Source organism: Amblyomma mixtum, chromosome 8 (assembly GCF_055824585.1).
Source record: "Amblyomma mixtum isolate Tamu chromosome 8, ASM5582458v1, whole genome shotgun sequence".
Classification (NCBI taxonomy): Eukaryota; Metazoa; Arthropoda; class Arachnida; order Ixodida; family Ixodidae; genus Amblyomma; species Amblyomma mixtum.
In genome coordinates, this window is record NC_143019.1 from 2527363 (window position 1) to 2555149 (window position 27787).

The following is a 27787-nucleotide window of genomic DNA, read 5'->3' on the forward strand; positions in this document are numbered from 1 at the left end:
GTCACCGCTGTGTCTACGTTTCGTACACTGAACTATAAGTGGTGATGAGACACACAGTATATCGCTCCGCAAACCGCTTGTATAGTGTGCATGCAAGACTGCATGCATGCACTATTTTAAAAGTCTCCGTTAAGTGTCGGAGCATCCTTCGTCATGAACTTGCGTTCTTCAGCCACCATGAACGCGCTCAACATGTGAAAAGTCAGTCGTTGCCACAGCGTTACTACGTATAAGCGTTTGATAGCACTGGAGGTTTTCCGACGTCACCATAGCCACGGAATGTCGCGGTGCGGTGCCTCTGAGATAGGCTCGCCTGTTCAGTCGCGTTTTAGTGGCCAGGACTGTATTGGTTTGTTGGAGCAGCGGAGCTGGTAAAACCACCGACATACTCTTTCGCGTCATGTGGCTCTCGTCAAATTATTTTTAATCATCGCTTCATTAGTTAATTAGACAATGATAATTATGAAAAAATATAATATTTACGGCAAGTACCGGTTGGTTTCTCAATATGTGCAGGCGCTTGCGAAAGAACGACCCAGTTTTTGTAGCAACCTACCACATACGTGGTCCATTTTCACGGCATTTTCGCAGGCATTTTTAGAATGCCTGCGAACTATGAAAATAACCACGTGACGGCGCTCATGCGCTACGAAATATTCCAGCGCTCCCAACCATATTTTCAACGAACGAAACGTGTGCGCTGACCGTGCTTAAGTGATAGCCCGCTGCTCCGATCGACGGACTGCAAAATGATAAAAATAAAAAAAACGTAGTCTACCTTGAAATACGCGACTTAACTGCCTCCCATTAAATTTTGTTTTCCCTGTGCGAAGGCCCAGTAAAAATCCCGCCTGAATTGCCTGTCAGTGGCCTTCCTATCACTTATCGCCGATCACTGCGCGCCCTTTCCATGTTCAGGAAGATTGTGCTGACGCACTTTCAACACTATCCTGAGTGCGGCATCAGCCGCTGATTTCGAGACGGTCAGTGCGCTGGCTTTGTTCAGTTAAGATGCGCTTGGCGGTGCTGGAATACGGTAGCTGAAGAGCGCAGTCACATTTTTCTTGCTTTTATAATTCGCGGGCTTTCGTTAATTACTCAAAAAAAAGAGCACGTAGAAGATACGCTGCTCCGAAAAGTTGGCTCGATTGTTTCTAAACGGAGCACATTTGTACTGTCTGTTGTTCACTGTTGCCTCCAAAAAAAAACTAAATTTTAGCCGCTTTCCTCTTTCTACATGTTGCGTTTATTGACAAAAAAAAAATTGCCATCGCTCCTTTGGAGAAGGCAGTAGCGAAGCCTTGACTGCAGACGGCGCTCATGTTCGCCACCCAGCTTAGATAAGCTTCATCCTTTTAGGTCAATCGATTGTGTTGGAAACGACGCTTTCGAAAACGATTCAGTCCAGAATACTGGTATTCCATTGGCGTTCAGCGATCTTCTTCGTCTCTCTTTCTGTAATACTGGAGGCGACCAATATTCTCGCATTAAATTTATAATTTGCTTTCGCACATATATAGTAATGAGGTTCATTCACTTTATCGCACAAAACCACAGTGGAAGCGAGGAGAAAAAATTGGTTTGGTTTATTGGTTTATTGCGGTTTAACGTCCCAAAGAAACTCAGGCTATGAGGGACGCCGTAGTGAAGGGCTCGGGAAATTTCGACCACCTGAGGTTCTTTAACGTTCACTGACATCACACTGTACACGGGCCTCTAGAATTTCGCCTTCATCGAAATTCAGCCGCCGCGGCCGGGATCGAACCCACGTCTTTCGGGTCAGCAGCCGAGAGAAAAAATTCAGCTAATTACACTAAATATGTATGCAGCGACATTTTCAACATTAGATGCTCTATCTATTACAGTACATCGTTTCCTTGAGTATATACTACAAGAACGCTTCGAGGTAACTTTCAAATGCACCTTGCAATCAGTGCGCAATAGCGATCTCTGCACTTCGAAAGCAAGGAACCCGAAGTATCTGCATCGAGTTCCAGAAGCTATTTCTAGCACGTTTTGAAACTTTTTGGGCATAGAGGTGTGGCAGACATATGAACGTTGGGGACAGCGGCGACGAGCCGAGCTGGTCTCCAGTTTTCTCTCCGCTTGGTATGACGTCACTACAGCGAGCGCCTCCTCGCGGCTGCGGCGCGCAGCACAGGTGCGCGGCGCGGCGTGGTACCCTGAGACCGCGCCGACGAGCCGAGCTGGTCTCCAGTTTTCTCTCCGCTCGGTGTGACGACACCAAATGCTTCACAAACGACTATTCTGTTGCGGCAGTAGCCGCAGTAGCCGCTTATCTGTCAGGGATAAGCGCGGCTACGGCCGTTTATCTGTTTTTTTTCAGCCAGCTTCCGCTTCGACGGACGCAGTTGTTACTGCGACGCGCGTCTTTTTCTTTCCTTTCACTCTCTCCTCTCTCTCCACGTGGCAGCGGTGGTGACCCGGCTGGAGCCAGTTGGCAGGCCCGTGCACTTTCCTTTGCATGCTTCTCTCATGGTGACGACAACAGCAGCACCCGAAACGTGGGCAAATCGAAGCCATTGGGAAACATTAGGCGGACTTCCTTATCTCACAACTACCCGCTACATTGCCGTGGCCACCGAGAAATCAACACCCACTAGCCTTCCCCACCAGCCATAGCTGCACTAAAACGTCAACTGCGACACCCGTGCCAATCGTATTATTCCGATTTTGACATGAGCGGCTCATTTTAATGCGATTTCATTAAGCGCACGCCACGTGTTGCAGAAAAGCCTTCGTCTTTTTTGACATCTGCGTCGGAAGCCCGCCGCGAAAAGTCCCAATGGAAGCAAACACTTAATTTCACGAGCAGGTGAATACATTTCCGCATTGGCGCCATATTTCCCATGGAGGCTTATATGGCTGGAGAAAATTGAGCTGAAAAGAACATTTAACTGAAAATAGGTCCAAATACGTTTGCAGGGGAATTTAACCCACGACTTTCTGTTTACAAGAGGGGCACGCTGCCGACCGGCCACGAAGGCTCGTTTATAAAAGATAATTAAAGGTCGACGTAGTGATTGTGTTCTGACCTTTAAATATGTGGAGTTTTTTAGGATATGTGCGATACTTACATGAATAATGATGTTTATGATAATGAGGAATTAGGTAATTATGCGAAATAAAGGTGAATGTTGCGATGGTTCATTGCACTTGAACTAATCGGTGCGGGTGTATGTGTGATATGCCGATGTATAAGATACCACTTGAACATCTCCAATGACTGAGCTTGGTAACTATTGAGAGACGTAAATATGATATATAGTATGTGTGCTCTCGCGGTTGACTGGATTGAATAATTAATTTCGCTATCGGGTTCTACTCTTCAAGCGAAGCTTAAACGTCGACCAAGATTGATGAAGACAACGATGTGCATTGCACAGCGCGATTGTGTTGCATTTTAGCCCGGGACGTGATCGGCTGCGGCGATAACGCAGTGCTCTAGTGATGTGGCCAGCGAAGATGAACTGTTCGTGCCGCGGTGGGTATGAAAACCAGTAGCGGCAATATTTATTTATTTAAGCTGACAAGGTCAATTCAAGTAAGGTTTCAGCGATGAAACGGCATTGAATTCAGAGAAGCAGTTGATAGATGAAACTTTTCTCGTCAGCTAAACAAGAAGCTAACGAGGAGAAAAAAAATAAGCTCTAGCATTTGGATTCCTGGAATGTTTATTAAAAAAATATTAAAAAGTTCATGGCGTTTACGAGTGTCGTTGTCCAGCAGACTAAAACAGGACGCCGCGGACTGTGGCCCAGCGTTAACAAACTGCTGTTTTTTTTATCTTTTTGCCTAGTATAACATCACCCGATCTCTTGTCAACACTAAAGAGATCATGGCACCGTTCAAGCACGTAGTCCTTGAAAAAATCTCGTGAAAAAAATACAGTAAAAAGAACGAATTTTCCGTTGATCTGTGAATACTGCGAGAACTAGACTGGAAGAAAAAATACGAAACAATGGTTGGTTGGTTGGTTTATGGGGTTTAACGTCCCAAAGCGACTAAGGCTATGAGAGACGCCGTAGTGGAGGGCTCCGGAAATTTCGACCACCTGAGGTTCTTTAACGTGCACTGACATCGCACAGTACACGGGCCTCGAATTTCTCCTCCAAAGAAATTCAACTGCCGCAGCCGGGATCGAACTCGCGTCTTTCGGGACAGCAGCCGAGCACCATAGCCACTGAGCCACACGAAACAATGGACTGGTATGAGTGAAAGGATAAAGAAAGCAATATATTATTCCTACTGCAAATATTGTTATAACTTTCACAGAAGTTGCTATTGCGCTAGCGTCATTTTACGTTGGGTTCAGAAATCCAAAAACAGATAGCACGAAATAAAAAGAGAATTGAAGTGTTAAGGCGGCACAGTAGTACGGTGGATTGTGGGTTTCGAGATCCTAATCTGCATCTGGATTTATAGAAGCGATGTAGTAGTCGCCTCAGAACCAATATTTACTGCCTTTCGCTCATTTGCAGTTGCTTATTTGCAATGCAATCACGACTGTGTGCGCTATTGTTTTATATCATGCTTTGATACGAGGCGAGAAAATGATGTACGCAAGACGCCGTGCGTTCATATTCGATGTCTGAGATATTGTCTGCTCATTTGCGAGAAAGTTACTCCTATAGTATTTGTAATTCCCTTTGAGGCTGGATCTCGTGCGTCCTTGCCAACGGACAAGAACAGAAGTTACTTCAGAAAAATACGAAACACACTGCATCCTGGGAGAAACTGGACAGACTACGAAATCTATGCGCTGTACTAGCCAAAGCATGTTTCTATGATGAGGATGAAATCGTCTTTATTATTGAGGAGGTCGCTGATAAGCACCTCAAGGTTAACATCATCAGTTCCAAAGCGATTCAACAAACTCTGTTCCTCCATATCGACTGCTTTCTTCACCAAAGTGTTTCGCCGTATCTTTCATCTGATATCTGTTGCGCTCATTTAAGACCCGTTTCTTCTGGAAAAACTTCGCAGTACAATGACGCGCCCGCCGAGGCGCCTCACTCGTACCCGGAGATTACAAATTTTTATCGCCAGCTAAGGCGAAGATAACCCGTCCCTCACCCGGACCCGGGGAGGGCGTAAGCCACGACACTCAGATGCCTACAAATACTGGCCATTCTTAGCCCCGTACCGATTATGTTTAATTACAAGCGGTGAATACGACCCAGCATGCCCTCACTGTGGGGATGGGACTTCCGCCACCCAAGACCATATATTATGAGAATACGCTTGCTAACCCCGTCCGACAACACTCTTGCCGGCTCCCTCGGCGGAGGGAGGGGGCAAGCTCTTGGCCAGTACAAGAAAAACAACTCAGCTGGCCTTCGTCACGCGAACTGAACGGGTCGTCCCGACTGGAGGCCACCGGATTCGGCCCACCCCCAACAAATCCTTTCGCTTTTGTGGCAATAAAGCTGTAACCGCAGCCAATGAGTGCAAGTTACTTGGTCATTTGCGCTTCTTCCTTTTTATTGGAGCGAATACACATCCTGCTTCATGAATTTTTGTGCTTCATCTTGTTTCTATTCGCCCCTTTGAACTTGAAATAGCCATGTGGACTGCACAAAGAAAAAGATGTGTAGGGGCGTGCATGCCCCTTACCCTTCGACTACTCAGCCCGCCAGGCTCATGCGATGAAGTGTTTTCTTTTGTTATTATCTTACGCCGCACCAACGGACGCTCACGCCTCGGGTCACAGAAGCGAGCCGGCTCGCAATTTCCTCCTTTTTTGATTCTTTCTTAATGACACAATAAATGGTGACCTGATGGGTCGATCAAGGTGAGACTTGAAGAAAACACGATAGTGGAAGAGAAAAATGACCGGGCCGGATTGAGGAAGGTACATGCTAAGCGAAGCTTTGTGTCCTTGCCGAAAGCCTAGACGAACATGTTCCTCTTGCCTATATAGACGGACGGCGTGTTTTGTAACACACTCCGGGACTGGAGAAACTGCAGCGAGGTTCGAAGTTGCGGACAACACCTACTTTCGGTAAGGCCGATTTCCAATATCTTACAGCATTGTTCAATGACTCTTGTAAACAAAAAGTAGTTATCAAGATTTTTTGCTTTGAATGATCAAACACGTTTAATTAAAATTCAGTACAGCGACATTAATGGCGGCGAAACATAAGAAAATATTTAAAACTTTCGGAGCATTTTGGTAACACGAAACTTTAACTACGATGGTAGGAATGGTCCAAATAATTGCGAATCTGCAACCGTGGTATCAGCAATGCCGCTAAAGCCCATGTACGTATTTGTGTGTGCAAGTTGTAGTTATATGGCAGTGAGGACCTGGTAAAAAAAAGTAATGGGAGTAACAGAATTCCTCATCAAACCTAGGATGATGACTCGTGTTGTTGTAGCGACACTCAATAGTAATACGCTGATATTACAGGGGTGCGTTCTTAATATGTCATCGAAATTAAAAAGCTAAAGTCCCGTTTGAAATACAAATTTTGCCGGCTGTTGTCTCGAATTGAAGGCGAAAATTATTTTTCACAGTAGTCTTTTAAGAGAAAAGAGATTGTATCTTCAGAATTATTCAGCAAACAGCGGACTTGCAGGTTACGGCCAGTGCCCTTATTCACAGGGGTAATTTCTGTAGTGCGTTCTACTCTGCGGATGTTTATCAGGCAACCATTCCCTAAATCTATTAATTTATGATAAAGTTAATTAGGAATAAAATAGGTATGAGCACACGTTTCTCATTTATTTTGTTCTTAGTGTTAATTGTTTTAGAAAGAAGTGACTTTGTAGTGACGCCAGAAGCTCTCCAATACAGTTTTCGATTTTAAAAACAGGCGTCAGTCACGAATCTTTTGGCGAACGCAAGAAAAGGCTTCCTATTATTAACCTTTTAAACGCCGCGCTAGGAACCAACGACTACAAGACGAAAATTTCCTTTAAGAATTCTTATGAACTTACTAGAATAACCGCGAAAAAAATGTTGCCCCATTTGCAACGGCCAAATACTTTATTTTCCATGCTACAGTTGTGGAATATTCGCATTTACTACATACGAAAATTAATAGACATTCAAAGAGATCTTATCGCCTGTGCAGTGCGAAATTCTTCCTGCTATCTGTAGATAGACGTAAAGCCGCCTGCTACGTATTCGTAAATTGTAAACAGTATCTTATAAAGAAGGCCCCTATGCTCGAATAATGCTTTCTTATACAATGCGGGCTGCATCGCTTGCAGCTTCTCAGAAGCCACGATAGGCAGGAATGCATTTCTCGAGCGAAGCCTTTTGCAGCATATGTAGGATGTGCTTGCACTAGAAGACGTGCGCGAAGCTCCGTTACATGATCACGAGACCACCCTCTGCCATTGCAGCACTTTGCTTTCGTTGTCTTCAGGCAAGGTGCACGCTAGAGGGGGATGACGGACAAATACTTGACGCCAACTAATATGCATCCCGCCTCAGGCTTCGTGCCACCTTTGCCGTTATTCTGTGGGACGCCTTGTCATGAAGGTGGTACAGACGCCCGAAGCGCCTCTCAGGCTCTCAGGCACATGTAGCTGGGAGATGAAAGCCTGAAGACATGTGGCGGGTCCAACATAAGTTGTATGCGCTCGCGACACTGCGCACAATCTCGTTGCCCAATACCGTCCGTAAATCTGTGCTAACACATTTGATAGAATAGGATATCCTGCACTTTGGCTCGCGAAGTGCGCGAGACTCTAAAGTAGGAATTATCGACGAGTCTGTCTTAGAATTTGGCACCACCAAGCAGCAATGTTCCAAAAGAGGAACGTTTTAATAAGCCTCACTGCCAGTGAATGAGACACAGGGTTTAGTTATTTATTTTGCTTTCACAAACTAACCAACTGTTTCACACTACTTCGTTTTTGTTAAATTCAAAATTCTCTCGTGAAAAGATCCAAAATAGTTTCAGCCGCAATATTAGTCGACGAATAAACATACTGGTGGAAACTGCGTATGCCAAGACCACTCACCACAAAGATATTGTAGCAACTTTAAGCACTGCCCTGAACGTTGCAGGAAGTGGAATTTTAGCACTTAAATAGCTATTTGAAAAGGGAAGTACGGTGTGAAAATGACCCCTCGGCAAAAAAAACGTTTTAAATAAATTTCTCTTCGATTCCTTTTCGGCCCTTTGTTTTTCAGTGTTTTCAGCACTGCCTGAATATGGCAGCCACCACAGCCTTCCTCCTACTGGGCTTCAGCGCGGTCTTCGCGGCTCCTGAATTCAATACATCAAAAGGTACAATTTATTGAAAAAGAAAGCTTTGAAAAAACGAAAAAATAAAACAACGAAAGGGACCTGACGTGCCCTCTGCCTGAAGTGGTATATTAGAAAGTACGCGGAGTAAAATAGATAACGCTGAATTACGCTTTTAGTTCCGTAATTGTTTGCCGATTTTTCCTCCTGTGTTCGCCAATTTCGGAATCGTGTATTGAATTTTAATATATTTGGCAAACACGTGATCTTTCTAGCGTTTATTTCGAAAGAAATGAATACCTTGCTCTAAAAATGTTATCCTTTCATTGGCTTTGTATTATATTAGGCTCTCTTAAACAGGCTTTCACTAGCGTAGAATGCAAGACTAGTAAATAAATGAGATGAAAGAGAGAAACACAAAAATAAAAACTGAACATGAGCACAGAAAGCAGATGATGTGCCCCAAAATACGGTCGACCAGTAATGATCTGCGCATAGGATCAGCATGAGGTGCACTGATGCGAGGAACTCTGATTTGTAGGCATTCTGTGGGTGGTTTATCAGCGTATGTTTTTCTGTGTATATTATGTCAGTCATAGGACAAGCGTGTGGTATTGCTTTGACAGTTTTCCGTCTCCATGAACTCATTTGTACACTAAACATGCACTGATGTCATATTTTGTTTTCTCATACTCAAAAGGCACTTGGTATTCTTGTAATAAGTTTTCTAATCCACACCAGCTGTAAGTATTACCGACTTCTGTTCTCGCTGTTCTATATTGTATTGCGTCATGTTTGCTAGTCTCAAGGTGCAAGGCGCTTGTATTTAATCGACAATTTTATTCCTTGATGTATTTGCATGAAACACTTCAGCATTCTATAATTAATTTGATGCCTACCCTGACAAAGTTTCGCTGTTCCATCTCCAGAAAATTCTGAGTAAAAATAATGCAGATCAAGGCTGGTTGAACGTTCACTGCGATTCTACTCATGCGCTACTGGTCAGGACGTTCTGAGAATCTCGTAAATTTTCAAAGCGCAAATTTAGGCTCTGAATGTTTCGTGTCGCAGTGTCCGTTGCCATCGAAGTAAATTTTACGCAGGTTGTTTAATATTCACAAATGTGAAAGACAAGGCATGCCTTGGCGTAAAATGTGGTCTTAGCAGCGGAAGAAAATAAACGAGGTCAAAATATGCAGAAATAGTTGGGAAAAAGTGTGCTCCGTGAAAGCGAATATCAAGGCAGAAAACTGTAACGCAGAAAAACACGCATTCTACGTGCGTCTCCCCCCCCCCCCCCCTTCCCCCCAATGCACATGGGCCGCGGTTCGCGATCATTTTTTTTAATTTTAATTTGTTTTTGAAGTTTTTACTTCAGCAGTGATACTTCGGGACAGCTGAGAAAACGAGAGATACAAGCGGATACAATTTTAAAAAATCAATTTTTTCTTCCCCATCTCGGAATATTGAACCAGCGTCCAGCTTATGCAGTCGAATTTGTGGAGACTGCAATACTGGTGAGGAACACAAAAGAATGAGTACTTTATTTCCTGGACATGGCTTAGTTGCTCAATTCCACAATATGAAACTTGGTTGAAGGCTTGAATTCTAAGCCAACTGTAAGATTTTGTGAACTCGGGTTCTACTTTGTCCCTTTTTATTCAACCGCTCTTGAATGCTTCAGACTCATGCACGAACGTTTCATTTATTTTGTTATATGGTACATGTGAAGTATCGCTTGCGGTTGCTGAGTTTTCTTTCATTATGGTCACCATCGTAATCTGCATTGCTACAAGCAGAAGACAACAAAGATTTTTTCCGTATTTCTTCGCCCAGTTAACCTTGTCTTGTGCCAGCTGCGACCACCATATTCCAGCAAGTTTCTTGGTCTCCTTCACTAGCCTTAAAGTCTCCCGCTTCCTGCTAGTTTACATACGCTTTCGAGTTCTTTCTGTTGTCTTATGCGACCATCTGTTATTTTACTTTAGGAATCTGTGCCCTACCGGTGCCCTCTCTTTTTCTTGATAGCAGTTGCAACCTAGTATTGTTTCTCTGACACACTTCGCTCTCTGCTTTCTTAGCCTTGCGCCTAACATTCCCCTCTGCAATGCTGGCTGCGTTGTAGTGAATTTTATTTCAAGCATTTCGTTTGCTTCCAGCTTTCGGCTCGGTAGGAGTGTACAGGAGAGATACCGCTTCTACAAAATAGGCGAATCAAATGTATCACCAAAAATTAATTCAATCATAAAATATAGTAGAGAGCAGCACGATGCATCTTTACTTAAAGGTCATTAAAAGATCGGGATTTCCTAAAGGCGGAACTCTGACATGTCTAAATCGCTGTAATTTTTCACCGAAAGAGGAGCTTTAGATTGCGCACAGTTTTATGAGTGGCGCTAGAGCCCCAATTGTTGGTGACGATTGAAACTCATGTGCCATAAAATATTGAGGTGATGAGAAAATGTCCTTCTCTTTCACGAATATCCTTTTCTGAGCCAATTTCTGCGAAAACTGCATCGTGCTCTACATTATGCTCTTAGTAGTATTGGATTTATATTGCTACGGGTCGACTCAGAGACGATGAGGCAGACGAAGTGAGAGGGCGCTTGGCGCGTGCTCGGGCTCTGAATCCTGTGCAGTGGCCTGTGTCTTGACGTCCGGTGCGCCCTGTGCTTGTGTTCTGTTCAGTGTGAGTGCACCAGTGTTCATCTTGTTCATCTTGTTCATCTTGTTCATCTTCTACTTTCCTTTCACGCGGTAATGACTAACAGCTATTCATGAACTGGAAGTACCTGCGAAATGGACTGTCGTTTATCTGCATTTCAGTAGTTACTTATCTCTTGTTATCCATGTGGGTGTCACCTCCTGACCTTAAAGGATGCATTCCGTTACCTCTTTCAATGGTTCGCAGCTTATATTAAATTCTTATTTCTTTTCGGGGCTGTTGGCGATCCACTTAGTTTTCATGATATTAACTTTTAGACCCACTACCCTGCGTAGGAAGCATGCGTCTCACTGACGCTCCGAAATCCTTCCCCTGGTTTCTTAGCAAGAGGTCAGTAAGATGTCATTCAGCTTATATCCCCAACTGTTCACGATCCAGTACTCGGCATACGTCTTGTAAATACGAGGTAAATAGTTGCGGAGAGAGCATGACTCGTTCGTGACGGAGTTTATCACCTTTGCAGTGCAGTAATACAGAGGCTATGTAAGCGTTGCGTATATTTTGGTGTATATTTCTGAGGCCTTTTCTACACCCTTGTCCCATGACCCTGTTGGTGACAGCGAAGAGCTGACCAACCATTTTTGTTGCTCTAAAAGGAATACCTATAAATAAGAAATAGTATACGGCAACATGACCTCGGTGTTGCTGATTCGTAGTTTTTGTTGGTTTTTGTTCTCTTTTCTGCTTTTTCTTCTTCTTCGTCTAGGTTTCCATCAATTGTCGAAATCTTTAATACTCAGTGCAGTGAGCAAAATGTAGTGCTGTAACCCGTGAATGTATTCACATTTTTTTTTTGTCATCTGTGCTTGTTCCACTCCCCCCATAATGCCCACAGGGCCATGAGCGTATTTAAAATAAATAAATAAATAAATAAATAAATAAATAAATAAATAAATAAATAAGTGGAATCGGTTGGTTGGAGAGTATGCTCAATTCGCAGGACTGAAACCTGTTCACAAGGCTTCGCATTCACGTTTTTCACAAAAGTTTTTGTTCAGGCGCGAATGGGCGGCTTTGGCGTGGTCATTTCAAGTTACTGATATTATTCTTTAAAGTTTTGAGTCCGTGCAGCATTTTAAGTGCTTTCTGTGCCTGCGCGCATCATTTTGCGGGAAATATTGTCCTTCTCGCAGTGAAGGGCAAATGTAAGCAATAAATGGTGGCTTGAAATATAAAACGAAACACAGAACGCCTCAGATATGTTGTCATCCGGATTCCAGTAGCTGTCTCGTTTTTTGGCTGGTATTGATTGTCTCGCCGCCTTCGGCACGTTGTATTCACCGTGCTAATATCCTGACTTATCTCGCGGCTTGAGGCGGCACGTCATATCAGATTTCTTTTTAGGTATATAGTGCACTGAACTTCTTTCGGAGCATATGGTGTTTTACGGGCTGCCGTCTGTAGCCGCTTGTTTTCTGCTCCTCGGTGACATGCCGAGCATTTGTCTCTGCTTTTATCATTTGATGCTGCATTTAAATCGCGTGTCACTCGGTCACGAAGCACAGCGAACCGATGACCTGACGAAGACTACGATACCTTACACATGATGTGAGTAGCTAGCGCCATATTTTAAGCTCACATGCTTACGCATTACCGCACGTAAGTTGTCTGTAGTGTTCACTTGAATTTTGTTATCTAGGGAGGGGTGGCGCGGAGGGTAGAGCTACAGCGATGCACTGTAGACCTTCGTCTGCTTCCCCGCAGGGAGGCGTCTGCAGCATGCAGACGTTGGTGAGTGGCGACACCACGGGGTTAACCCGAGCATCCGCAGGGACATCCCCGCAGGGGGATGATGGTGAACAATGCGTCACCACGGACCCGAGCATCCGCGTTTAGCCGTGCGTGGCATCGCCGTGTCCGGGGAAAAGGGGATCCTGGTGGTTGAGCCGATGCCGAGCGTTTGGACCTTTAAGGCCCCTCGGCGGAGGCAACACACCACTTTGGCCCCAGCTTCCTGTAGACGGCACCTCCGGCCTGACCCGACCGGGGGAAATCGGCAGTCGCCTTTTCCTGTTCTCCTCTCCATCTTTCACTTTCCTATCTCCTTTCTTACAACTCTCCTGTATCCTCCTCCCTTCTTGGTTTTTTCCTCTTTTTCCTGGCGGCGAGGGTTAACCGTGTGTGACCAACTACCCTGTGTTGAGTCATATTAGGTTATAGTTAAGGTGTACAGCTGGCGTGGGCAGGACTTTCTTTCAAGTTCCTGTCGCGTCCCCTTGTTGGACTCCATGGTGGGTGGCTGGCACCATGACCGAAAAACATCAATTTTTTATGGCTCCCCCCCTTTCCAAACCCGATCGCTCTCTTAAAAGAGTGCGGAACGAAGCATCAGACTTTTTCATGAAAAAGAAGCCAACTTTCACTAAGTTTCATGTTATACACAGTAACTGTGAACAAAAGCAAGCCCGAATCATATCCCCATTTCTTGTTACCAAATGCCTAACAGATACCTTAGGGCCTGGCTACAAGGTATCCAAAATGTCAAGCGGCGACCTACTCCTCGAACTACGCGAGAGCATCCAGTGCTCGAAACTTGCAAACATCGATTCCATAGGGGACATCTCTGTCTCCGTGACTCCCCACCGATCCCTCAACTCAGTCAAAGGCGTTATCTCCGAAGCTGACTTTATCCACCTAACAGAAACTGAAATGCTTCAAGGACTATCCGAACAAAATGTAATAGACGTCCACAGGATCAAAATCCGCAAGGATAACAAGGAAATAGACACCAAACACATGGTCCTCACATTTAACACCAGCAGCTTGCCCGAAACAATCGAAGTAGGATACCTGAGAGTCAACGTAAGGCACTACATACTGTCGTGCCGGCGCCCACATTTCGCTGGCGGGCCTGTCTAAACAAGCACTGCGCGCTCGCCGACGCTCAAAGCAGGCCCAGACTTTCTCGGACAAGTCGCGACATGCAGCGTGACTCATCCCGACACCGCGGCGCCGACACGGACCCTTCCTCCTCTCCTCCTCTCCGTCGGTGCGAACTCCTCCGCCGCTCGCCGGCTCTCGACCATTGGTCTAATTTGAACGGTGGCCAGTGATTGGAGGATTTGAACGGCTGGCTGCCGTAACCGTTTCCAGTGGCTATAAAAGCGGAGCCGCGCTGAACCCGAGCAGCAGACGGGCAGCAGAAGAGCCATCACGCCGGAGCTACGCTCGCCGCCGGGGCCGCCCTTCTTCTGTGTGCTAGCCCGTGGTGCTCTTGGCCCTTGTATCATGTAAAAGCCCTTGTACATACTGTACATAAACGTCCTTTTACTCACCGTCGCCTCGACCGTTTCCTGGCACGGGATGCCTCAGTCCCAACAGTGGATGGCAGCTGCGGGATCGACCGGCGTCAGCTACCTCGGCGCGGTGAGTGCCTGATGTTTTCCCCTCAATTCGCCAGACTGCTCTAGCACAGGTGATTGTAGTCTAGAGTAGGGCTGTGTGTGTAGCACTGTAGAGAGCTTTGCTGTTTCGAGCCAAGTCGGAGCGCTTTGAAACGAAAGCTGGTGCAGAGGGAGTAAATGAGGCGTTGTTGGAAAGAATTACTTGCGCGTGTCGTACTAGTAGTGCTATAGTAGTGAACGGCAAGGGAATTCTAAGAAAAGGGCAAACTACAAGAGGCTATTGTGAGCGATGGAGAACTTCAAAGTGAAGGAACTCATCGAAATTTGTGAAGAGTTGGGCATTGATTTGGGCCCCGCTAAACGAAAGCATGCGATTCTTGAGATCATGCGGGCAAAGGAAGTAACGGCTGAGGAAGCCAATGAGGCCTGGGATGAGATCAAAGAACGCCGTGAGCGCGAGGCCGAAGAGGCAGAAAAACAGAAGCAGCTTGAGCGCGAACGGGCAGAACGTGAGCGCGAGGAGGCCGAAAGACGCCGTGAGCGCGAGGAGGCCGAAAAACGCCGTGAGCGCGAGGAGGCAGAAAAACGGAGGCAGCTTCAGAATAAACGACGTGCTCGCGCTAACAAACTGAAGGACCTGGAGTTTGAAGCACTCGAGATCTTTTATGAGAGAGATAGAACATTGTTCGCTCTGCGTAAGACCAACGGTCATCAGCTGAGAGACAGGCCGCAGCCCTTCGTGATCGCCGAAGATATGGCGAAATATCTTGCGGAGTTCGAGCGCGTCTGCGAGAGAAAGCGCGTTGAGCGGAATGGTTGGGCACAGAAGTTGGTAGCCCTGCTTTCCGGCGAAGCGTATGACGTTGTCAAGCGCCTGTTGGACGGCGGCTTGGCGGACTACGATGAGCTGAAAAGCTTCTTACTGGCGAGATATAACGTGTCACCGCTGGACCTTCGCCAAAGTTACCTGCGAGAGTATAGCACCCCATCGTTTTACGATTTTCCGTACCAGTTTAAAGCCGACATTTTAGAGTGGCTCGAAAATGCTGAATGGTCGGAAGATCGTGACGCAGAGGTAGAGTGCGTAGCTGTAGAGCAGAGCTGCCAGTGCGGCACAGAGGAACGTAGTCCGTACGTGGCAGATGTAACTGCTGCTGTAACATTTGGAATTGCCCCGCATTCGCCAACTGAGAAAACCTCTACACCATCGGATAAGGTAGTCACAGCATCGGACGATGCATTTACAGAGGTCTCGCCCATTGAGATTGTGGCGGAGTTACCGGAAAGCGAATCTCCTAGCGAGTCAAAAGCAGGAGAAGTTGCAGAGCAGGGCAGAGAGGATGTCCGTCTGGACCTTAATGAAAGCGCCAGTGCCAACGCTAGCGAAGTAAACGAGGATGACACACCGCGTTGTGCATCGCATTCAACAGAAATGCAGAAACCTGAGACTTCCGATCAACGGATGCGGACGCATATAGAGTTTGCGGACGCTGAGTTGTGCGCTAGTGTTTGCAGCGAGCGATGCGAAACGAGTCCCGTGCTTTCGCACTGCTCTGAGCTTTGCGACTTTCCAGAAAGCAGCTGCAGTAGCGAGAACACCGCGACTGAGTGCAGAGCCGACCCTCATCCGAAATTGGCTGAAACGCGTCAGAAGCATGACGAGAGCTGCATGCCAGCACTCATGTCAGGAGAAAACACTGGTTCGTCAGCGCCTGAAGAAGCTAAGGTGCTGGACGACAGTGGAAAACAGAACGTTCCAGACAACATAGCGGCGGTAGACGTTAACCCGTCCGAGAAAGATGAGGCCGAATGCGCACTCAGAGACGCTGAGCAGGAACAGCGCAGCTTTGAGGAACTTGGTGAAGGCGCCAAAGACAGGTCTGATCGAGGTAGCGCACGTGAATCGGCTGAGAATCATAGTGACATTGTCAGAGAACAGGAACCTAGGCGACGAAAGCAGCATGTGCTTCCTCAGGAGAAAATGAAAGGAAAGCACAATAAAGAAAGCTGCAATCGGAAGGAAAGTAACAGCCAGCTCCGAAATGTGAGCTATCACCACAAGGTGATAGACAAGCAGTGCTGCCGCCGAAAGGACAGTAAAGGCAAGCTCAAGAGAGAGAGCTGCCACCGAAAGACGATGAAAGGTAGGCAAAAGAAAGAGTGGTGCCGCCGAAAGATGAAAGGCAGGCAGAAGAAAGACGGGCGCCGCCGAAAAGAGAGAAAGGGCAAACGCGCGAAAACGGGTTTCCACCATCGGAAGCGCCAGCGTCGCCGGCAAAATGACTTCAGTAAAGTCAGTCACGTTGTCAGCCCTGAAACTAGCGTCAGAACCAGAGCTAAAGAAATGTGCGAGGCATTACTATCGCGCAAAGCGAAGCGCATAAGTGTGTCGGGGCACATAGGTCTGGGCAGTAGAATAAACTGCAAAAAGAAAGCATACAAGCATTCACGCGAGAAAGAGTATCTTGGGAGGAAACCGAGATACAAGAGAGCGCTGCCCGTGAGACGAAAAATTAAGGAGCGGGATAAGTGTGAATCTTGCCGCCAGCACAGAAAGAGCGAGACGCGCAAAGGCGCGTGTTCTCAGGACGGCTCTCTCTTTGCGCTGCAGTCACGGGAGCAACCGCGCTCCCACAGAAAGCGGCACGCGCGCGCAAGGAAAACACGAGAACGGCTCAAAGAGCGAGAGATAGTACGAGGCCGCAGTGACAGGGGCAAGAAAATTGCCAAGAAGAAACCGTCGAAGCGCTCGGCCAAGCACAGTTATCGCGATAGAAAGCCGCGATTCGAAATGACGCCACTTAGTAGGCGTAAAATCAAAAGGCCGTGTAGAGGCGAGCTACACACCGAGCGGAAAGGCAAACGGATGCGCGAGAAAGTCAAGACTCGTGCAAGGTCTGACTTGCCCCCACGAACAGAGAGAAAGAAAGAACGGTCCCATCGGAAGCGTTGCGAACTCGTTATGGGACGTCGCGACTGGCGCACGAAGCGCAAAGAAAGGGACAAGTTGCCAGTCTATGACAGCGAATCGCTCTCGTACTGTAGCTCCCGTAGAAACTGGAAAGACAAGTACAGAGAGAAAGAAAAGCGCGTCTACCGCGAAAGAGGCAGAAACGTTAGCTACCACGGTAGTAGAGAGAGAGAGGGAGAAAAGCGCAGCACAGCGAAAGAGGCAGAGTCACTAGTTTCCGCTGTAGCGGGTGTCGTTTACCGTCCGTTAGAAGCGAGGAAAACGCGAACGTAGACGCACTAAGCCGTGTGTTCTAAGCAAGGCTGGCTTCGCCTCCTCGTGACCTACATTTTGTCTCTTCGCGAACAGCTGTTAAGTTCGCTCGTAGATCGGGGAAAAAGTTATATCCTTATTTGTGGCCTGAAGTGAGTGTTTTCCTGGCCGAGTGATCTCAAGAGAGCGAATTTATTTTGCATTCATTTCATTCGAAGCGTTGCATGTGTTTGACGCTTTGTTTGAGTTAATTACTTTGATGTCCTTGTATCCTACATGTGTCTCTTGTAGAAGAGGGAACAAAAAGGGGACAGAAATGTAGCCAACAGAGTTTTGTGACTTTCAAGTCTGGTGTATTGACGGGTGACGGAGGGCACTTGCTCGTGTTGGGTGTTGCCTGTTGGTCGTTTCTTGGCAACATGCAGAACGATCCACGACCGATGCTGAGAAGCAAGCTCTTCCGAAGGACCGAGTGAAGCAGGTCCCGGCACCTGGACGACTAAGCTGCGGAGCAGTGGTCCTGTCCTGACGAGCGGGACCCGTTCTCGGAAAGGAGCCTGGAGCTACCTGCGGCTGAACACCGGACGAGAACTTGGAGGAGCCTGGCGTACGAGCGCGCCCCGCATCCGAGCCACGCGGAAGTAGCTCGTCTTCGTGGCGCATTGTCTGGCGGCGGTGGTGCTGTCGTGCCGGCGCCCACATTTCGCTGGCGGGCCTGTCTAAACAAGCACTGCGCGCTCGCCGACGCTCAAAGCAGGCCCAGACTTTCTCGGACAAGTCGCGACATGCAGCGTGACTCATCCCGACACCGCGGCGCCGACACGGACCCTTCCTCCTCTCCTCCTCTCCGTCGGTGCGAACTCCTCCGCCGCTCGCCGGCTCTCGACCATTGGTCTAATTTGAACGGTGGCCAGTGATTGGAGGATTTGAACGGCTGGCTGCCGTAACCGTTTCCAGTGGCTATAAAAGCGGAGCCGCGCTGAACCCGAGCAGCAGACGGGCAGCAGAAGAGCCATCACGCCGGAGCTACGCTCGCCGCCGGGGCCGCCCTTCTTCTGTGTGCTAGCCCGTGGTGCTCTTGGCCCTTGTATCATGTAAAAGCCCTTGTACATACTGTACATAAACGTCCTTTTACTCACCGTCGCCTCGACCGTTTCCTGGCACGGGATGCCTCAGTCCCAACAATACCCAATCCCCGTCGCTGTTTTAATTGCCAGAAGTTTGGCCATGGCTCACAGAGCTGCCGCGGCCGCAAAACCTGCGCGAAATGCGCATTAAAGGATCACCAGTCTGAGGAATGCGACGCAGCACTACGCTGCGCAAACTGCGAAGGCGACCACGCTGCATACTCCAGGGCGTGTCCGTCCTGGAAAAAGGAAAAAGAAATCATCACCATTAAGACCAAAGAAAACATTTCATTCAAAGAAGCCAGAAGGCGTTTTGCACTTAACAACACATTCTCCTTCACAGCGAAACCAAACTTCGCTGATGTGGTGCGCGGGGGCGTAGCACCACACAGCACTCTGGCGCCTGCCGCGGCCAGTTCTACTGCGCCTGTAGCAGGGCCATCCACGCCCCAGGCAGAGACAGCGAAAGCTGCTCTGCCAACTCCAAGCCAGGGAGTGCCGGCCCATGGGTCAGCATCCCGCAGGACTTCCCCCCGTCGGGGGAGGCCTGACAGTCACACACGCGCGGCTTCCCCGCGGTCTTCCAGCACCTCCAGTGAGGTGATGGAGGTAACTCCCGATCCGCCCGCTTTGCAACGGCGGAACAGCTCTCTTGAGCGGAAAAAAGGCAGGGCCACCATAACGGCCCCAGAACATAAGTAAACCCCCAATCGTTCATACCCCAAACATAAAAATGGCTTTTCTAGTTCAGTGGAACTGCCGAGGAATATTGAGAAATTACGATGACATAAAAAATATTTTAGGGTCAATGTCACCCGTAGCCTTATGTCTCCAGGAAACCAATCTAGGTCCACAACATATGAACATCCTGAAGCATTATAAAACTTTTAGACGCGATCGTGAGCAGGCAAATAGACTCTCGGGAGGCGTCGCGATTGTCATACAAAGCGGCGTCCCTGCTCAAGAGATCAGACTGAAAACAAAACTTGAGGCAGTTGCAGTCAGCATTGTCAGCTACAAAACAATTACAATCTGCTCTGTATATATTCCTCCACATCTCACACTAACAGTCCACGATCTACAAGGCCTCATTGATGAACTTCCAGAACCATATCTAGTAGTCGGGGATTTTAACGCTCACTCCCCTTTTTGGGGAAGTGAGCGCTGTGACTCTAGGGGTCAAATAATCGAAGATTTTATCCTCACAAATAGTGTATGCCTTTTAAATACAGAAAAAGCCACATACTGCTCCCCTGCCTCAGGGAAAATGACCTGTTTAGATTTGTCTTTTAGTTCACCTTCTGTTTTTAACGATTTTAACTGGGACGTCATTGACAACCCTTATGGCAGTGATCACCTCCCTGTACTAATCACTTTAACATCCACACCGGAAATAATCCCCACAAGGCCACGGCGCTGGAAGCTTCACCTCGCCGACTGGTCACTTTTTAGAGCAAATGCAAATTTAGAAAATATACTTTTAGATAATCTCACCGTTTACCAGATTAACGAAAAGTTCACTAATTGTATCATAACTGCCGCACTCACAGCTATTCCACAGCCGTCAGGAGTAGCGCGACAAAACCATAAAGTATGGTGGACAAAGGAATGTAAAGAAGCAAAAAAACAGCAAAATAGAGTGTGGGGTAAATTCCGCAGGTATCCGACACATGAAAATCTCTTGAATTTTAAAAAGGCAAAAGCTAAAGCTCGGTACGTCCGTCGCAGTGCCGAGAAAGCTTCATGGCAAAATTATGTTTCATCTATCAACAGGCAGATCCCATCTAAAAAAATGTGGGAGCAGGTTCGAAAATTAAATGGCACCTTTTCACCATTCACAATTCCTTTTTTAACAACACCCGGCACACAAACAAGCATTGAGGAACAGGCAGACATATTAGGGGAACATTTCGCTGCAGTTTCAAGTTCATCTCACTATACACAGTCTTTTTTAAAACACAAAAACACAGCTGAAAAACAGAGGCTCCCAACAAGTGGAGGCGCAAATGAAGAATACAATAGTCTAATTACCCTCCAAGAAATCAACAAAGTACTGTCTGCCGGAAAAAAAACTGCTCCAGGACCCGACGAAATACATTATGAAATGCTTGCACATCTTTGCGAGCCAGCCCTGGACGCACTTTTAAGATTCTTTAACACAATTTTCATATCTGGAAAAATACCGGAAGCCTGGAAGAAAGCTATTATTGTACCGCTTCTTAAGCCTAGTAAACCCCCAACTTCTCCTAGCAGTTATAGACCCATAGCCCTGACCAGTTGCCTTGCCAAATCCTTCGAAAGTGTCCTAAATATAAGACTAGCCTTTGTCCTTCAATCTGGTGAACTTCTTGATATCCATCAGTGTGGATTTAAAAAGGGATGCTGCACTACAGACCACCTAGTCCGCCTTGAAAATACTGTCAGAGAAGCTTTTATACACAAGCAACACTGTCTTAGCGTCTTTTTTGATTTAGAAAAGGCATATGATACTACCTGGAGGTTCGGGATTCTCCAAGACTTAGCTGAGCTTGGCATCCGTGGCAGAATACTGAACTCCATTAAAGACTTTTTATCTAACCGTTCATTTAATGTCCGTCTAGGCTCAACCCTTTCGAGGGATTTTATTCAGGAAAATGGAGTGCCTCAAGGGTGTATTTTAAGCACAACTCTTTTTATTGTAAAAATGAATTCTCTTAACAAAATAATACCAAGGTCCATAACATATTCAGTCTATGTTGACGATCTTCAGATAGCGTGCACATCTTCCAATATATCTACATGTGAAAGACAAGTACAACTTACAATCAACAAACTGGCAACATGGGCAGAAAAGAATGGTTTCCAGTTCTCACCACAGAAAACAGTAGCCTTACTTTTTTCACTCAAACGAGGCTTGCACACAGATCCCACATTACACCTAAACCAAACCAAACTGCCTTTAAAAAAAGAACACAAATTTCTAGGCATCACCTTCGATAAAAAGCTTACTTTCCTGCCTCACATAAACGCACTAAAGAAGAAAACATCGCTATCACTGAACATACTTAAAGTCCTTTCACGCAAACACTGGGGTTCTGATCGGGTATGCCTTCTATAGATTTATCGCTCTGTAGTACGTTCCGTTTTAGATTATGGCTGCATAGTGTATGGATCAGCAAGGCCGTCGTACTTGAAGCGACTGGACCCTGTGCACAATATGGGTTTGCGTCTTTCAACTGGGGCTTACAGGACATCACCCATAAAAAGCCTTTACGTAGAAACCAATGAACCACCACTTGCAGACAGACGAACAATGCTCACATGCTCGTACATCATAAAGATCCGTTCCCAGCCTAAACACATCTGTTACCCACTCGTTACAAAGTGTCCATCTCGAACACTATTTACCAACAAACCTCTAGCAATCAGACCACTTCTTCTCCGCTTTGAAGAGAAATGCCAAGAACTAGACATAATGAACACATTGCCTAATATTGCCCGCAAACCTGATCCACTCCCGCCTTGGTACTGCCTACCATCTGTGTGCGACTTCACATTAACTCAATTTCGGAAAAAACATACACCACATGAACAGATATTACAAGAATATTTAGCACTCAAGGAAAAATACAGAGAATACGAAGCATTTTATACCGATGGATCAAAATCGGCGCACTACGTGGGAAGTGCTGTAGTTCAGAATAATTGGGAAAAAATAGTACGGCTACCTGAGTGTACATCCATTTTCACCGCCGAGGGTTACGCAGTCTTGGTGGCTGTAGAAAAAATAATAAATGAGAACATTCAGAACAGTATCATTTACACTGATTCTCTGAGCATACTAACCTCACTTCACCATAGAAATGCAGTGACACCACTAATTGGTAATATCATACACAACATAACGAGCGCCACAATACAGGGACAAGACATAAAATTTTGCTGGGTTCCCAGCCACATTGGAATCACTGGCAATGAGAAGGCGGATGAATGTGCTGCGAAAGCTCGCAACAAAGAAATAAAGAAAGTGAACATCCCCTACAATGACTGTATGAAGTTGGTACAGTGCAAGCTAAGAAATAAATGGCAGTCGCAATGGAACATTGAACGAAATAATAAGCTCCACTTAGTAAAACCATTTATAGAAGAATGGAAGTCATGCTCCCACCAAGAACGTTTCATCGAAGTTATTTTATGCCGTCTCCGTATTGGACACACACATCTCACACACAACTTCCTACTTACAAAAGAAGACAAACCTGTTTGTGAAAAGTGCGGAGATGAACTAACAGTAAACCACATATTATTCTCATGTACAGTACTTGAATCACTAAGAAAAAAACATTTTACTACCTTTTACAAAGAACACATTCCTTTTCATCCAGCATTGATTTTAGGCAAAGATGCACTTGTCAGTATACCGTGTGTTTTTAGCTTTTTAAGGGAAGCCAGTATTCTTCATCAACTCTAATCTACTCACCCTGTGCTTCGCTACATACAATTATACACCTCAGCCACTTTCTCAATCACTAGAAGGAGGCTGAGGTCTTTATCTGAGCTGTTGGGAGCCTCGAAATCCTTGCCGAGCCAAGGATGTCTGCGGAGGTAACCCAACCTTTAAAAGTTTCTGCTATCAGACATTTTTTTAAAATTCTTGTCTTTCTTCAGCTAGTTAGTAAAAATAACTTTTAGGCCCTTTACACCACCGTTTTTATCCACTTTGTTTTCAAACTCTGCTCAAGCATATTTTTTCCATACCTTGTTCTTGGCGCATGATAGCCTTAGCTGCTTATGCGCCAATAAACCCAACACACAACAACAACCTTCGTCTGCTCGCTGAATGATTGCATGAGCATGTGCCATTTTATGGGGATAACAACAACAACCGCTACAACTGAAACTTCTCCCCTCGAAAAGCGTGTAAGTCGGTTGAAAAAGCAATGCGCTTTCGGGACATCAGTTCATGCGGAGCAAGAAAACAGTATACCACAATTTCCCTGGTTCAGCTAAATGGGACTTCGGTGCGCTGGCATGGTTCTTTTTGTTTAGCGTTATCTTTGTTTAGCTTTCTATAAGGTTCAAAATTCGAGTTGCACGGAAACGTTCTTGTAGTCGCTTCCCTGCTTTACACTTGCGATAAGCCGCCTGTGGAGCTCGTTGCAATTGGAGTCCCCGTTTGCTCTGTTAGGCGGTTTCTGAAGCCACGCCTCTCGACTGCACGTTCCTGCGGCGAATTCATCACTATTCTCTTCTTTCTCGCTAATCAATTTCCGCATCACGTTTATCAAACGTATACTGTCTTCGCCGCCGCGCATCGGCTTGCCGTCTTACTATGTTCACGAGGTCGGTTGAATAACGTAGGCGCTCTCTTCTTTTGCCTGGCTCTTCAGCTCACCGCACATGCCGTTCGGACTTATTCAAAGGGCTGGCTTCAACCATGATTTATCGTTTGCTTTCCTGCACGTTCCGCCGCTGACATCATCATTCACCTTTTCTTTCTGGCGTCTGCATGTGCCCGCAACTTCGTTTCGGGCTCTTCATCTTCCCTCCCTCTTTCCGCTCGGCAGCAACAGACGCGACGCCGTCCTTCAAATGTTTCCATCTGGTGCGACACTTCCCCGATATTATTCGAGTTATCCCGAATTCCACCCAGGCTTCAACGTCAGGAGTCACGGCTGTTTCATTAGCGACGCATCTTGTGCTTAAGCACCAAAAAGTTTTTACCTGCCACCCGAGCTTACCTAGTAGGAAGTTAAACGTGAAGTGTGAAGTACTCGAATATTCTCGCTCAAAAGAGGTTGCGGCACGTTCGAATTTTTTTTTGCTTTTTATAGTGTTGTAGAGAGAGTATTTCATACAGAAAGAAGCCAAATAGGGTGCTTTGTCCTCTAATAAATAAAAACATACAATGAACAAAACGCAGTTCAACGACCAGATGGAGAAATGATAATTTGATAATTGCTTGGTCGCATGTTTAGGAGCGTTTTCTTCGATTCACTGTCAATGAAAACCTAATAACCTCTTCACTGAGATTAATATGTTTATCAAGTGATTTTTTATAGTTGCCTTCAGCTTCTTTACTCTTTCCCAGGCGCAGATTCCTGCGACTTTTCCGACATGGACCTCGATAACATGGTCGACGCCGTCGTGAAGAGGTTGCCAGAAGAGTACTTGAATCCAATTTTAAAGGTCGACAAAGTAATACCCGGCTTCAACTTCGGTCCCATGGCCTACACTGGCCTTGACAAACTGAAGCCCTACGGCCCCGTGCTGCCGTACTGCCGCGAGGGCTTGAGGCTGGTGCAAGTGGACTTGGCGAACACAGAGGAGCTGGTGGCTGCCATGCCTTGGGAGTATTGTGGAGGCAAGAAGGGAGTGCTTGGATCCCGAGCCGTAGGCCGAGTTACGGTTACTTTCAAGGTAATGTGGTAAACACTGTGACTTCGTTTTAAGTGCCCTTTCTTCGTAAGGGAGAGACTGAGCACTTTCTTAGCAGATTTATCATGTTTAGTGCTCTTTGAATGTTCCACTCTAGATTTTATAGCAAAAATAAAAACGCGATGGAATGAAGACAATAAAAGAGCGCGCAGGTTGTGACCCTCCGGGAACCAGACGCGAGGTCAGTGGAAGAAAAAGATTAAGAGCACAGAGGCTATGCTTCCTCCCTCTATGCAGGCTCGGGGACAGTTAAGGGAAACATTGGGTATAATTATCTGGAAACAGAAGTGTCGCCGCATGTCTTGAAGCTTTATGTCCCTCTATCCGTCCCCATTTTTATGGACCACATGACTGCTGAAGCGCGATAACATGATAATTACTCCTCGTGTACATGTGCATATTGAAGGCTGGGTAAATCGTGTAAAATCGGGTAAAATGCACTTTATTGGTCTAAATCCAAAATAGATACGACGGGAGATGAAATAAATAAAGTACACCCTGCTTTTGTGGTGTCACACGTGCTTTCATCTACAGCCGTGTCAGCGAGGTGGCTTCCGATGCCATTAATAAAAACCTAAGGTCAAAACACAAAATGCTGCTCAGTTCAAATAAAAAGGTTATAGACTACTTGAATCTGTGGTTTTGAGATGTGAGCCTCAGCAAGTATGAGGTGGAGGAGGTGGGTGGCACGTGGAACTGTTATTTGTTCAGGAAAAGAAAACGCAGAAAATTAACGTTCTGTTCTTTGTCATGGCATCAGAAAATTCTATCCCGCAAAAACCATGGACAGTACGGAAACGCAACTTGTGTGTTTATTTCTGGGGTGCTAGTTTACGACTGTTCTAAAATCAAACAAATCGTGGTAATGATTTTAAGGTGCAGAGTTATAGGAGGAAAAATTTAGAGTACGAAAAATAAAACGCGGACAATTAATGCAGTCATCTGCGCTGTGCGCTCAATGTCATAAGGAGCCCTACTTTTCTCTTCCCTTGTCTGCTTAATTACTTAACGAAGGCCTCGACTCTGGCAGTCTTGATGGCATAGGCAGCATAAGTGGGTTTTCGCAGAGCTTCAGCCCTCGCCGTTAGATCACGTTCCTGAATGTTATTTGTGGTAATAAAGGACGTACTACGTCTGCCGCTAACGGATGTGGGTGGCGCTGGTGAAAACCCTCAAGGTTCTGTTTACACCACAGGAAGCACAAGATCGGACAGCCGTCGCCGTGGCTCAGTTGGTAGAGCACCGGACGCGAAATTCGGAGGACGTGGGTTCGGATACCACCGGCGGCATGGGGTTGTTTTTCGTCTCCTTTCTAAACAGTTATCTTTAAAAATATTAATCCTCTAATCTCCCATTGATGAACACCACTAGTTGAAAACATACATCCCCTATGATCCTTGGTGTCGGTGAGTGTTGGCTTCCGTCATGTATGCCATAACGTCATGTATGCTGTCTTTTTCATTCCCTTGTCTGCTCACGTTCCTCTAGTGCAGTTAACAATGACGTAGTGTAGTTATCCTTTGTTCCCTTACCAGAGTGAAACCTTTCATATTTTTCTCACAAAGGTGGAAGATTCCAGCGACGAAGCTAAGCTGGTGCATCACAGTGGACCCACACTCGTCTCAATGGAGAAAATGTCCATGTATCTGTATGGTGCCGGAGATACTGTGGGAGGCGTTTTCGCTGCCTTAAGGGTTGTGTTGCCAGAGGTTCCCAGAGCATTCTGGCAGGACTTGCTCACCATCAGACTGGGCACCATTTTGAAGGGAATACCATGAGTGTGGCAACAAAGCGTCTTTTCTACAAAACCTCGACCACTTGCTTCCTCCTGCAGCTTTAGTAGTTTAAAAATGTGGTATTACAAGTAGGGCAACAAGTGTCTGCGAAATGCGGTGCGCACGAGCCCCTAAAGTGAGGTACAGCAGGTGTTAATCACTGATTTACCTATATCATGCGAATTCCCATGTACAATTATTAAAAACTGCGTCGTTTCTTCTAATAAAATCGTCTATTGAAAAATGCTTGGTTGTGTGGGCTTGGGTTCGCATAGTTTTAACTCTATGCCCCTGCGAGTCCAGTTCAGCGAAAATACCGGCATCGTCGTAGTCATCGGAGTGGGTGAAAAATGACACGAGAAGCAACCTATTTGGGCCACCTACGTAACATTGTTCCGCCGACAAAACATGCACACCGGATTCTGAGAAAACTGTCAACCGTGGCAGGTGGCATTGAAACTGATGTTTGGTCGGGAGAGGTTGAGCGCAAACAGCAACCTGAGTCTCACAAGCCCTACCGGCCTGAGCACCTGCAGTCGTAAGGCAAAGCCGAATCTTTCAGCTCCTGCAGAACTGCCCCAGCAGTGGTATGGCTTCTCCCAGCGATCTACAAATCTAAAGTGCACAATGATCGATTCCGCATACATGGGCATTGCGTATCCCATAATACTCTTAAGCCGGAGCTTTCGTGTCAACTCTAGTTTTTCTTTATGTCATATTCTTAGAAAAAGTGCTTTCTCTTGAAGGAATTTTGCAAAAAGAAGCTTGATTTTTTTATGTCGTTCTAACTGATGTTGCCTCCAACTTTTCTCAGACTTTTGGTTTCCTGTTTTGTATTCTGGTGCGCTGGCACGCACCTTACTTTGTAAAGGTTGGTTCAGAAGAGCGGATAGAATCGAGGACTACCCGCGGGACTGCCCGCCACTTGACGCAAACACGACTCCTCTGAGT

At 46.3% G+C, this 27787-nt stretch overlaps 1 protein-coding gene and 1 non-coding gene across 2 annotated transcripts; both read left to right on the forward strand.

Moving 5' to 3' along the window:
* Positions 1-5868: 5868 nt before the first annotated feature.
* On the forward strand, positions 5869-27082 carry LOC149331147 (uncharacterized). The gene is made up of 4 exons (XM_089556347.1): positions 5869-6025; positions 8171-8267; positions 24715-25043; positions 26627-27082. Exons 2-4 carry the CDS (start codon positions 8192-8194, stop codon positions 26837-26839), a joined length of 618 nt encoding a protein of 205 aa, XP_089412473.1. The 5' UTR covers positions 5869-6025; positions 8171-8191; the 3' UTR covers positions 26840-27082.
* On the forward strand, positions 26278-26350 carry TRNAS-CGA (transfer RNA serine (anticodon CGA)). The gene has a single exon. It is a non-coding gene; the product is annotated as a tRNA-Ser (tRNA).
* Positions 27083-27787: the final 705 nt, after the last annotated feature.